Consider the following 12462-nt stretch of genomic DNA (forward strand, 5'->3'; position numbering starts at 1 on the left):
AGCCCAGCCAGAGGCCGGCGCCCGGGTGTGGGAGGAGAGTCCACGCGGCAGCAACAACAGGGACCCGCGGAGGAGGGACCCCGGACCCGCCCCCACGACCTCAGCGGCAGCAATGGCGACGGCGGAGGCAGCGATGCGGACTGCAGAAGCGGCGAAGGTGACAGCAGAGACGCAGGCCGCGGAAATGGCGCCGGCGGCCCAGACGGCGACGGCGGTCCCGACGGCGACGGCCGAAGCAGCGGCAGCCGCGGCGACGGCGGAGGCGGCGATGCGAACGGCAGTGGAGGCGACGACGGCAGCAGGGACGCATACCGCGGAAACGGCGACGGCGGTCCAGACAGCGACGGCCGAGGCAGCGGCAGAGGCGGCGACGGCGGCAGCAGGGACGCAGACCGCGGAAACGGCGACGGCGGCCCAGACGGCGACGGCCGAGGCAGCGGCAGAAGCCGAGACGCGGGCCGCGGAAACGGCGACGGCGGCGACAGCACCGACGGAGGTGGAACTCGAGGCGTGGGAGCGCGGACCGTGGGTGTGGCCCGCACCGGAGAGGTCGACGGCGGCCGAGCGCCCGGCTCTGAAGCGGCAGGCCTTCTGCCCGGAGCCCTGTGCAGGACCGAAGCGACCGGCCCTGCAACGGCAGAGCTCGGCACCAGCAGCCACGGTCCACTGGACGGCGATCCCGCGGGAGGAGTGGCCGGCGGCGGTGGTCCGCGCGCAGACCCAGATTCGCCTCGTGGGTAGGAGGGTGAAGAAGCTGGTGAGCGAGCGGGGTACCCGGTACCGCATTGCGATGTCGGCCACACGCACGGAGGTGTTCCGCGAGCAAAAGTAAGGAAAAAAAGGGGAAAGGAAAAAAAAAGAGCAAAAGGAAAAAAAAAAAGAAAGAAAAAATCAAGGGCGAAACACGCGGGAAGAAAATGAATAAAGAGAGAAGAAAAAGAGAAAAGTGGAATACTTACGGGGGAGAGATATCGAGTGGATCGCCTAAACGCCCCTACAGCTTATCGATAGGTGGGGATTCGGCCCCAGCCAGAAAATTGCAAGGGCTGGCAGCGCCGCCCGAGCAAAGGCGCCAGAGGGCGCCAGGGCGCCCGTGATCCCAGATGCCGTAAGAAGCGCGCGTAAAATGGGGCCGTTTGAATGAGGAAAGCACACTCCGTCGCAAGGTCGCGGAAAACGGGAGTATTCCGCTGCGGGAAGAAAGAGGGGGGTGTGAGGAACCGTGGTTCCCACAGGCGAATTCGACCAAAGCATAGCCGGATAAAGGCGGTGGGACGGTCGGATAAAGGCTGATGGCTGGCTGGATAAGGCGAAGGTCAGCCCAGATACCCACGGATAGCCGGATGCGGCGAAGACGCCAAGGGCCCCGAGAGGAGAAGTGTCCCGCTCTCGGAGCAAGAGAAACGCGAGAGGCAGAGGAGACGGCGGGATCGGGCCGGCAGCGATCCGACGCATGACCAAATAGGGGCATGGGATCACGCCACCGGCCAGGCCCCGTTACGAAGGCCGTGGAAACCAGGAGACGGCGATGGAAAACTACCAACGCCGAGCCGGGGCCCGTCAAGGGGCTATAAAAGGAGGCTGCGGCAACGAAGCGGGGCTCTTTTTCCGTGGAGAAGTGATCGCGCGCGCACGTTGAAACCCCGCCGAAACGTGAGAGTAATACCCGGTACGGTTCGAAGAAGTGCAGTGAAGTGAATAGCAACAGGAAGACAGGCCCCGCCTGCCCCCAGAGTGAGTCTAAGTTAAGAGGTGATCCACAGTTGCCGGCGGAAGCTAAGAGGGGAGTGCGAGACGTAGAGTGCGGATTTGCGTGGCGGGCCAAAGCAATAGCGGAGGTCAAATGCCCCAATCAACAGCCTCAACGCTGCCACACCCGACGAGAGCCCACGCGTGGTGGAGATCCATAGATAAGCTGAATTGTAGAATCTAGCCCTAAGTCCTAATATAAGTACGAATAAAGAGAGATTCGATTAAAGAAAAGGAAGGTCTAATCATTTGTCGTTGGGGGCAACAATAAAAATACGTTGCGACGAATCGGCCGACCGCTGAGCGAGCCCAGCAAACTCAAGCGAACCAAGAAGCAGGTCCGTTACACATTGTAAGCTTTAAGTCGCAAAAACATTTGATTACATTTCAAATCGAACATTACACAAGTTACTCAAATGGTGCCCTGATCGGGTCGAAGAAAGTATGGAAACAGTCCGTTCTTTGCAGTCGGAGAACTTGTACGAGTCCGTAAATGCCAACTTAAAGATATAAATAAAATAATTACGATACAACTCTATATATGGTACTAACGCTAATACATAAGATACTCGTACTGTTCACACATGGTAAAGCTTCGAAAACCGAATTTCTCTATATGCGATACAACAACAAAAAGAAACCCATTACCGGGCAATACCCGAATATCGAATATCTATATGGATGTACTATGTATGTATGACAGATACTATGTTTTAACAAATTAAATACAATTACGCAGACATCATCGTGTCAGCACACCAAATGAAATGATTTATTTTTATTGGGACACGGACTCCCTCTTGTACGGAGTAGCTGGTTTCGATTGCATTGCTCCTGGAGCTCCAGGAGATCATGCAGTTGCTTGAGCGAGTCGTTCACCTCCTTGATTTTGGTGTCAAAAACATGAGGCTTCGACGCGTCATCAACTGGTTGATACTCCGGCAGTTCCGAGGCAATGAGATCTTTAATGTGGTCCGTGATCTTCTTTATTTTCAGACAATAGCTACAAGAGTTTCTTGGATAGATTTTGCACTCAAGGTTGGGGTTTTGATGGTTGCTTACCACTTGGGCGACTCCGACTTATAGCTGAGACGTTTCTTGGGAAAGCAGTTCTGCAAATGCCAAAACCGATTGAAGATCTTTACAGTACCTGTCTCTGGAGCTTTCCATTCTATGAACTCGTCCCGCTGTGGCTCGAGCTTTTCAACTTCCTCCGAGTGCCAAGTATACCAGACGACATCCTTGTTAACTGGGTCTTCTACTTCACTGGAATCCGGGGCAGTGATACCCATTAAATTGGGTAGCCGCTTAGCCAGAAGAGGGAAGTGTCGTTGTAGGAAGGACTCCGGGCGATATCGATTGTCTTGCATATAGGGATCGCTGATTAGACTAGGATCCATCATTCCCCCAGGGAAGGCAAGCCCCGAGGGATTCGCATAGATCACACATGTGGAGGCATTTCCATAACTGATGCGTGTTTCTCTGGGAAAAAGAGGCGCGGGGTTTCAGAGGAAGTAATCGAATAATAGTGGGTGTGTAACACCATAAGAGTGTTCCAAAATGTATTCTTTATTGTCAAGTATTATCAGAGAAGGCCATTAGGATTCGGGTCGTATTCGACTCCACTCACCCTTTGCCGATGTTGACCGCCAATTTTGTAATCGGTCCAAAGTTAGTCATTGCCCATTTGTGTTCGTGTTCGTGTTCGTGTCGTACGGACAATTTTATGTGAATTCTCAAAATAGTGTAGCAGAAAATGCTAAGCAAATTTCAGGGACTACTTCATGCCGAGTCTGGTTTTCGAATCTTGCCAGAGTCCTCAGTCTTGGTAGCGGCTTTGTATTCCAAGAAACGCTGATAGGCCAGTCGCTGCAGGATCGTGGGATGCGTGTGATGCCACCTGGAATAGCAATCATCGAAGACCGGGAAGGTCATGTGATCGGCGTAGATCTTGATGAGGGCCGAGCTGAGCTGCGCGGAATAGCCCAGACGATGGGCATAGCGATCGGCAGCAAACTCGTTGTGCCGCATCATCCACAGCATCAGGAAGTTGGCAAGCGTCAAATATGGGGTCAGAGCGAAGCGCAGGACGATGATGAAGCCGACGATGATGGGAGTAATTCCTGATGCGAAGCCCACACCCTTGTACAGCTTGGGACAGTGGAAGAGCACGCCGAAGAGCAGCATGGTCAGGAGGAAGTGCAGCTTCATGATCAGCGTGGTCTTGTAGAAGTGTCCGTACTTCCAGTGGCCCAACTCGTGGCACACCACGCCAGTCACCTGCTGAGTTGTGAGTCCCCTGCCCACCTCGTAGGGCTTCAGCTGACTGGGATCAAGGCCTTTGTTGAGCAGCAGCGTGTCGAAGAGGACGATCCGCTTCAAGCAGCAGCTGCCGTAGAAGTAGGCATTGCTATACTGCATGGTCTTGGTGCGGATGATGAAGACGCGCTTCACTGGGAATCCGGCCACGTCGCAGACGCGCTTCACATCGGTATACAGCTGCGTGCCCTCGGACAGCCTCCGTTGCCTGCCAATGCAGGGGATGCAACAGTAGGGGAACAAGAAGACCAGCAAAATCGTGAATATTGCCCAGGCGCCCCAGAAGTAGAGGAAGAACCAGTAGCCGGCCGACTGCACGGTAAACACAAGGAGCAGCGCAATGGGGGCCAGTCAAATCTGCGTCAGAATGATGGCTGGAATGGCAACGCAGCAGTAAAGGCACCAGGAGAACTGCCCCTGGACTCCGTAGCGCAGCTGCAGGATGCACTTGTCGTAGGCCAGCACGGGCAGGTATCGCACACAGCTGTAGATTGTCATATAGAATACGAATACCGGGCTTATCCAGATCTCCTTATGGGTGGCCTTTGCCAGCGTAGTTGCAGCTAGACCCCAGAGGAACGGATAGAATCCAAAGAAGAGCTCGACCAGGCTTAGAAACATGTCTACAAAAATCTTCCAGCTCATGAGCTCCATCTTGTGCAGTTCGTAGATGCGGGCCCTATGGAATATATCCGGTGGAATGATCCCGCGAAGCTCATCGGGAACGATAACGGAATTAAGGCACACCAATTGCTGTCGGCAAAAGGAACGCAAAATGGAATTAATCCATCAAAGGGCCGGTGCAGGAGTCGAGCCTCCGGATTACCTGTCTCTTGGTCAGCATCATCTCCCACACATTTCCGACTACCACAATGATCATTAGCAAAGCGAGCACCACCTTGGAGTCCCACTCTGGCCAGTTGTCGTAGAAAGCCATCTAACAAGAGCATGTTTCCCCAAAAAAAAACAACAATATTGGGGATATATATGGATATGTATAAATCAGAACCTACTGTGATCCGGAAAAAGTCACAAAATATAAAAGATCAACTCGATATTCTTTGCTGCAGCTTTTCCAATCGATGGATGTGTGGGATTCCAGCTGGAGTAGCAAGGATCCGTGATGGGAAACGCCAGATTGTCCGCGTACAGCTTCAGCCTGGCGCAGATCCTTGGAATAGCCCATCTCCCAGGCAAAGCTGTCCGCCTGATATTCAAAGTGTCGCGTAGCGGAGAGCATGCAGAAGTTGGACAGCGTCATGTAGGGCGTCATCACAAATCCGAATACAATTAGGAAGCCCACAATAATGGGCTGCACACCCTCCTCAAAGCCCACAGCCTGGTAGTTGGGTCCATGGGAGAAGAGCACGTGAAAGAGACACAGCATCAGGATCATGTGGAGCTGGAACATGAAAAACGCTTTGTAGAAGTGCCCATTGACCCAATGGCCCAGCTCGTGTGCCACGACGTCAGCCACCTGAGAGTCCCGCAGACCCTTGCCCACTTCCTCCGGGGACAACGATGACAAATCCTTCAGCCCCCTGTTGAGCAATAGAGTGTCAAAGATCACAATCCTCTTCAGGCAGCAGCACCCGTAGAAGAAGGCATTGCTGGACACATTGGGATCGTTAACGCGTAAGATGTGCACCTGGTGCATGGGAAAATCCACAACATTCGTAAGATGCTCCAGCTCTGAGAGCAAGGTCAAGTTCTCCAAGGGAACCCGCTTGCCCAAAACAGGATCGATCAGGAAGGGCACCAGGAGTATGAGGAGCACGGTTAAGAGAAGTGATTGCACGTAGAGTCCCACGGCAGTGTATTGCTCCAGCCAGAGGACCATGAACACAATCGAAACCACGAGCAAACTCATGATGATTAAGGCCAGAATGGTTTCCAGGATCTCGCAGCAAATCCGACGCGTCCACGACTGAGTCCTCCTCTTGTGCAGGTCCGAAAGGACAGCAGTAGCACAAAGAATATGGAAACGCAGGCCTCGTGCTGCATCCACTTTGACAATGAGCATTTAGTCGCCACCTTCGTGTCACGGATAGAAGCCAAAATAGAGCTCCATAATCCCACTGAAGACCTCTATGAACAGGGTGTTGACAATGGTGAACCAGCTCTTGTGTATCATGTAGGTGCGCATTTTGTTGAATAGCTCCTGCGGCAGATGCGCACTAATCACTGGCGGCACCTTCTCCACCTCGTGGACAGCGATTATCTGTGAAAAGGCAACCAGAACAGTGCAAACCAAGTGGACTTTCAGGAGCTTTCACCTCACGGATCAACAGGTAGACAGCCCAGAGATTGTCCACAACCAACACGGCAATCATTATAAAGAGGATTATGTCAGGTTTGTCCCAGAAATATGCAGACATGTTACTCGAAGAACTTGGCATATTAGGTACATTTTGAAAATTTTGAATGTCTGAAACAGACAGTCGGTTCTGATTTGAAAATATTGATCAATTTCTTTTGGGTTACTCCCCCGTTCTTTATTTTACGTTATAAAATAGGGAATACAGTGTAAACTTTGGTCTGTGCGCAGCATGGTCTTCTAGTTTAATTTCTTGCTCTCCTTAAGCTCCTGCAGACGGTTCAGGCGCTGGAGCAGAGTGGGATGCGAGTGATACCAAGTAGAGTACAGCCAATCGTAGACAGGAAAGCCCAAGTTGTCCAGGTTCAGTGCCCGTCCCAGCTGCTCCGCAAATCCCAGCTTGAAGGCAAACTCATCGGCCTGGTACTCGAATAGACGCGAAAGGACCGTCATGGCGAAGTTGATGATTGCATTGAACGGCGCCAGCACATAGGTGAACACAACCAGCAAGCCGACCAGAATGGGGCGAGTGCCGGGCTCGAATCCCATTGCCACATAGAAGGGAGCATATTTGAAGAGGTATCCAAAGACAAGGAACATTAGGAACAGATGAACCTGCATGATAACAATGTTCTTGGTGACGTGGCCCAGCTTCCAGTGACCCAGTTCGTGCCCCAAAACGGCCAATACCTCTTCGTTGGTGCAGCCCTTGCCCTTCTCATCATCGGAAAGCTCCGAGGCATCTGGCTTGCAGTTGTTCAGGAGAAGAGTGTCGAAGAGCACGATTCTTTTTGAGTTCCACAATCCGTAGAAGTAGGCATTGCTGTGAGACGAGCGCTTCGAGCCATCCACAACGAAGAGCTTTGTGAGGGGGAATTTCAGAGAGGCGGCCAGATCTTCAATCGACTGTCGTAGGGGGCCCTTCTCTAGCGGCGTATACGTGTCAAACAGCGGAGCGATGAAGATCGGATAGAGGGTGAGCAGGACCAGTGATACCATTCCAGTGAACAGCCACAGCCAAATGAAGAAGTTGTCTCCGCCGCATTGCACAATGAATATCAATGCCGCCGTGATGGGAATCATGAGTACTTGTGTGACCAGGAATCCCTTCACCTGATCCCAGGCAAAGAACCCAGCCGTTTGCTTATTGAAGCCATGAAGCCTCCAGCACAAAGATTTTGTAGATTTTGAATGGCAACGACTTGAATGTGCTAATCACGTTGGAGATCACCACAAAGACGCAGCTGGCCAGAATCTCATTGCTGGCGTCCCATTCAAGGTGGTTGAGTACATTCACCGATATTTTCCAAACAACGGCAATCAGCCCGATGTGCAGCTCCAGACAAAGCAAAGCGACGTCCATCAGCACCGCCTTGAAGATGCCAAAGTTCTCCTGGTCCAGACCATATTTGCGCGCCTTGTGGAATGTCTCCTCCGGCATGTGTGACGTCAGCTCCACTGGCACTTTCAGTGCATTTCGATATACTTTCACCTGGTTACAGCGGGGTAAGAGATGAGAAGGGAAACAATTTAATGCCAAAAAACACGAACAGTCTATAAATTTATCATTCGTCGCTGATAAAACAAATTGCCGACTCTCTCGGTCTCGCAGCCTGCAAAAATACTCACTTGGCGCAGCGATATGTAAATCTCTACAGCGTTCTCAATAATAACTAAAGCCAAAATGCTGTACAGAACCGTGTCTGCATCTATTGACGACATTTTAACAGCTGTCAATTGTTAAAAACTAAAATAAAAGGGAGTTTTCTTTGCGCCAATGACGAGTCGTTTAGTGCTGTGAACAGTGTCGGACCTATCGATATCATATACTGTCTGACCCTCAGAAATATACCAAAATATACGGTCTTATTTAAAAATATACAGTAAATATACTGACAAATTCAAGTTATATTTTACATATTCCTCGTTTTTGATATTCCGTGGAATATTCTCAGCTATATTGAACATTTAGCCATGCCCACATAATTTTATCCGATTAATGAATCAATTTTCTACTTAATTGGCCTATTCTAAATAATTGCTTTTATTGGATTTCTATATACTGTTGAAAATGAAAAATAGATTGATTAAATTGATAAAATATACCATTATATACCGTAAATATACCGTCGGCTCGAAAAGTATTAAAAATACCGTAAACGATCAGATAGCACTTCCTATAAGTGCTGTAAAACGCAGTAGTGGCCAGTACGACCGTTTCACGGTTCAGGCTGTTCTAGCGCACTGAGCGCCACGTTTAAAATTCAAATCAAGCAAAGATGTTAATTTGATTGTCTGGAATTAGACCGCTCTTTTTATCAACTTTGTCTAATTTCCGTGCTAATTTGCAGTCTCATAGCTTCATTCATTTCTTATTACGCCTTATAAACCTTTTACTGTGCAGGGAATTGATGAATGGCCATAAAACGTATTTTTGTGCCAAGTGTTGCTAACTTTTATAAATTAACAGCTGCGAATTTGGCGACGCTAATTGAAGCCAAAAAAAACCAAGAAGACAATAGGCTTCCTAAACTGTTCCACCAATGAATATGAGTGCTGAAAACGTGCATCAAATTCCCCGGATCCGTTGCCATAGGATATTTGCGGGTAATTCCATTGAAGCGAATTGCGTCTTTTACTTTCGAATTCATTTCACTTGAACCTTGTTATTGATGGCAGTTTAAAATCAATTGAGAAATATTTAATTCGCCTTCCACAATTGAAGGGAGATGTAAGACGAAATAAAGATTGATGGCAAGCGAAAATACGTTAGTAAGTCAATTTAAAAATTCGGCGACAGATTAGCATTTCCTTTGATTAATTAACGCCTGAATTAGTACATATGGATATGGATGAATAGAATTATCATGAATAAAAAGCTGGAAACAAACTTTTATTTACCGTTGGAGATCGTATATTATGTTTCACCCTGAAGATCGTGGTTGACCCACTCTGAAGAGAGCCCAGCGCCCACACATAAGCAGGTGCACTCTCTCCCTCTCTCTCTCTCTCTCTCTCTCTCTCTGGCCCTCTCTCACTCACTCTCTTTCTCTTAGGACTGCGACTAAGGCCAACAGCTGTTCTTGTTGATAATCAAAGTTCTTTGTTGTTATCAGCCCAAAATAGCAAATAAACTGTTTGGAAGTAACAGTAACTCGATGGTAGTTATAGTTCGTGGAAAAAGTGCGTGTTTTTGTAGCATTCCAAGCTGGCACTATCACGCACATACACACATACACACATGGAAAGATAGGGGCTTTAGCCAGACATAAAGAGCGCCGCTGGCCGTGCTCTTTGGAACGGCCCGCACGAATGAGTGGAGCCCGAGAGAGCGGGCGAGAGCCGGAGAGGGCCGCGGTGGCTAGTGTTCATATTAGCGTTTGAAGCACGCTCTCCAAATCAGTACCACCAAAGAGATTTTAGCTTCCATCGGCGACACACGTTTTTCATTTTGTGCGGAGTGTAATAACCAATCTTGGCCAGAGTCAAACCATCCATCCAGTCAAACCATAATATTTAAACGTTGACGCTTCTAGTCTATCGAAAGCGGAAAAGCTCACCACCTCCCTCCGGGATCCGACCAACGTCCAAGTTTTCTCAACTTGTGCGTGCTCGTTTATTCGCGAAATATGTACGTCATCGACGCGCGCAGCGAAAAAGCAGCCGAAAATTAAATCGAAAGTCCCAGCGCACACACATTTGCAGAAACGAGCCTGAATTGAGTCCAATTGCAGATACAACAACGCCCAATCAACATAAATCGAGAAAAAATTTTTATTTAGTGCTGTCCATTCGCATTAATTGACTTGTTATTGTATCTCCATCGTCGCCGTCGTCGTCGTCGTTGGCATTTACAGGGAGACGCAGCAGTAAAGTAAGAGGCAGCGATACAAAACGTGCAAAACAGCTGAAGAGAAGCAGAAAAGAAAGAAGCAGAAGTAACAGCAACAAAAAGTATCTCTCCCTCCCACACACGGAGCACAGCACAGCACAGCCCTTTCAATTGAATGTTTGTGTGTGTGTACGGCTTTGTTGTTGCCACAATCAATTAGAGTGATAGCAGTAGCAGCAGCAGCAGCAGCAGCAGCATCAGTGACAACGACAGCATCCACATCCATTTGCTGAGATCTCTGGACAACTGGTGGCTGGATGATTCCGAAAGTGCGTCTGTGTCTGTAGTTGTTCCCGTTCTGCCTCCGTAATCGCAAGTCGCACTCGTCGTCGTCGTCGTCCCCAGATCCAGCTCCGCTCCGTCTTCGCTGGCCGCGAGCATCGGTGCCGTTTCTGCCTCTGCTCTCGGGGTTTGTATGAGTGTCTGTGCCGTCGGGCCGCTCGGCTTGATTGGGGCTTGCTGATTCCGAAACTGTGTCTGTAGTTTCCCGCTAACGGCAGAAATTCTCACAACTCATTGATATTTTAACCTCGTGTCCGTGTTGGCTGCCGCTCGACCAAGGTTCTCCGCACAAAATGCCCGTCTCTTTGGGCTTTTCGAAGCCTCGCTTCGTCGGACTAAAAGTGCTCCTATAGGGAACGCCCAGGGTCCCATACTTCTTCTAAAGAACCGTCCGCAAAAAAGTGACGAGTCCCGCGAACCATCGAATTGGCAAGCAAATTATCATTGAACCGCAATCGCAATCGCAGCCGCAAGCCTTATCGCAGTAGCCACCAAAAAAATATAGAAAATCCCACCGTCGTAAATAGTGCAAATAAAGAGTCGAGAAACACCGAATTGAATCGAATCGAATCGAGCCGAACAAACAAACTCTTTTTCGCGCTGTTAATTCGCCCAATGAAATCCGAACATTTGTGAATAATTAACGTTTCGATCGCATCGATAACCTGTTCGCTACCAACCAACAGCCACCAAGCATCGCCAAAAAGCCACAAAAATTAGGCTCCAATAAAATCCGACTAAGAGCTAATATATAACACCCCTCGACACACCAACACCAACACACGCGCGCGGCGATAACAGCCGTACCACAGCAGACCACACCATACCCCGTACCGTGCCTGAGTCCAGAGCCGCAGCAGCTCGCAGCAAACTCACTCGAGCCACTTCACTTCGCAGCCCTGAAGCACAGCCAGCGTTGAACAGAATACGTTCGAAACGCGCCCTGAATAGTTGTGTCCAACGTTGCTCCGCAGCCAAAACCCCCAGCCGATCCAGTTATCAAGTTGTCATCAGCCAAGAAGCGCACACTGCTATCAATTCTAATTTGAGTTTAAGAAACGCATTCCGAGAACCATAACATAACTGCTGTAGAATGTCAGCCATCGCCATCTGACAGTGTCCGAGTGTCTCCAAAAGCAAATACCGAAATAACATTTTTTTCGTGGAAGAAGCCATACTTCGTACCCCAAAGTCAGCGTTAATTAGCGCTGTTAGCAAAAGCACAGATATTCTCCCCCACACTCATACAATTTTCTGAATCGAGTCGAGTTCCGAGTGTAAGCGCTAGGAAATTTGAGACGAAAAGAAAAAAGAGCAGATCGGTACGAACAAAGGCAGAGCGATTATTTTCCACAGGGAGTGCACTCTGTTATCAGTGAAGAAAAAGCAATTCGCGAGTAAACAACTGCTGTATAATGTCAGCCATCTGACAGTGAGCGAAACGATCCAGCCAGCAAGCAGCGACTACAAGCCAAGCCCCAGCGATCCCACAAGTCCTCGCGTGACAGTGAGACCTGTACCACATATCACATCAACTGTACAACGCCATCCGCAGATTTAGCAGCAATAAATGGAGAAATCTGAAATACGACTGCAGCGCATGTCAAATGTATATCAATCGCAATCGAGCTATATGTATCTGAGGAACAAAATGCTGTTAAAAATCGAAAATACCCTACTCCGAAGCCATCGTCAGCGTGAGACCACCGGAATTAAGAAACTGTACAATTCGTTTTTCGTATTGTTTTAACTTGGCCCGTCCCCCACCCCTCCCAAGGCCCCAAAGAACACACGCACAACGCAACTATTCCAATTCCACACGAATTGTGAAAAAACCTTAGAAAAAGTTACAAAAAAATCAAAAACAAAACATACAAAAAAAGGAAGCAGATACGTTTATAAA

General features: G+C 49.3%; 3 protein-coding genes and 2 pseudogenes across 3 annotated transcripts; 1 reads left to right on the plus strand and 4 right to left on the minus strand.

The window, feature by feature from the left end:
- Positions 1-2405: 2405 nt before the first annotated feature.
- On the minus strand, positions 2406-3466 carry LOC108160441. The gene is made up of 3 exons (XM_017294451.2): positions 3380-3466; positions 2812-3231; positions 2406-2752 (listed from the first exon to the last, which is right to left on the minus strand). The coding sequence occupies exons 1-3, from the start codon at positions 3427-3429 to the stop codon at positions 2500-2502; spliced, it is 723 nt and encodes a 240-aa protein (XP_017149940.2). The 5' UTR covers positions 3430-3466; the 3' UTR covers positions 2406-2499.
- Positions 3276-5072, minus strand: LOC108160438 (CAAX prenyl protease 1 homolog). The gene is given in 2 exon segments (XM_017294446.2): positions 3276-4821; positions 4895-5072. Coding segments are annotated over 2 exon segments (1401 nt in total). The 5' UTR covers positions 5006-5072; the 3' UTR covers positions 3276-3531.
- Positions 5073-5097: 25 nt separating this feature from the next.
- On the minus strand, positions 5098-6485 carry LOC117191447 (annotated as a pseudogene).
- Positions 6486-6537: 52 nt separating this feature from the next.
- Positions 6538-8164, minus strand: LOC117190792 (annotated as a pseudogene).
- Positions 8165-9797: 1633 nt separating this feature from the next.
- LOC117189420 lies at positions 9798-12441 on the plus strand. Its single transcript, XM_033394547.1, has one exon. The coding sequence runs from the start codon at positions 12130-12132 to the stop codon at positions 12307-12309; it is 180 nt and encodes a 59-aa protein (XP_033250438.1). The 5' UTR covers positions 9798-12129; the 3' UTR covers positions 12310-12441.
- The last annotated feature ends 21 nt before the right edge of the window (positions 12442-12462 follow it).

The sequence above is a fragment of the Drosophila miranda genome (assembly GCF_003369915.1).
Source record: "Drosophila miranda strain MSH22 chromosome Y unlocalized genomic scaffold, D.miranda_PacBio2.1 Contig_Y1_pilon, whole genome shotgun sequence".
Classification (NCBI taxonomy): domain Eukaryota; kingdom Metazoa; phylum Arthropoda; class Insecta; order Diptera; family Drosophilidae; genus Drosophila; species Drosophila miranda.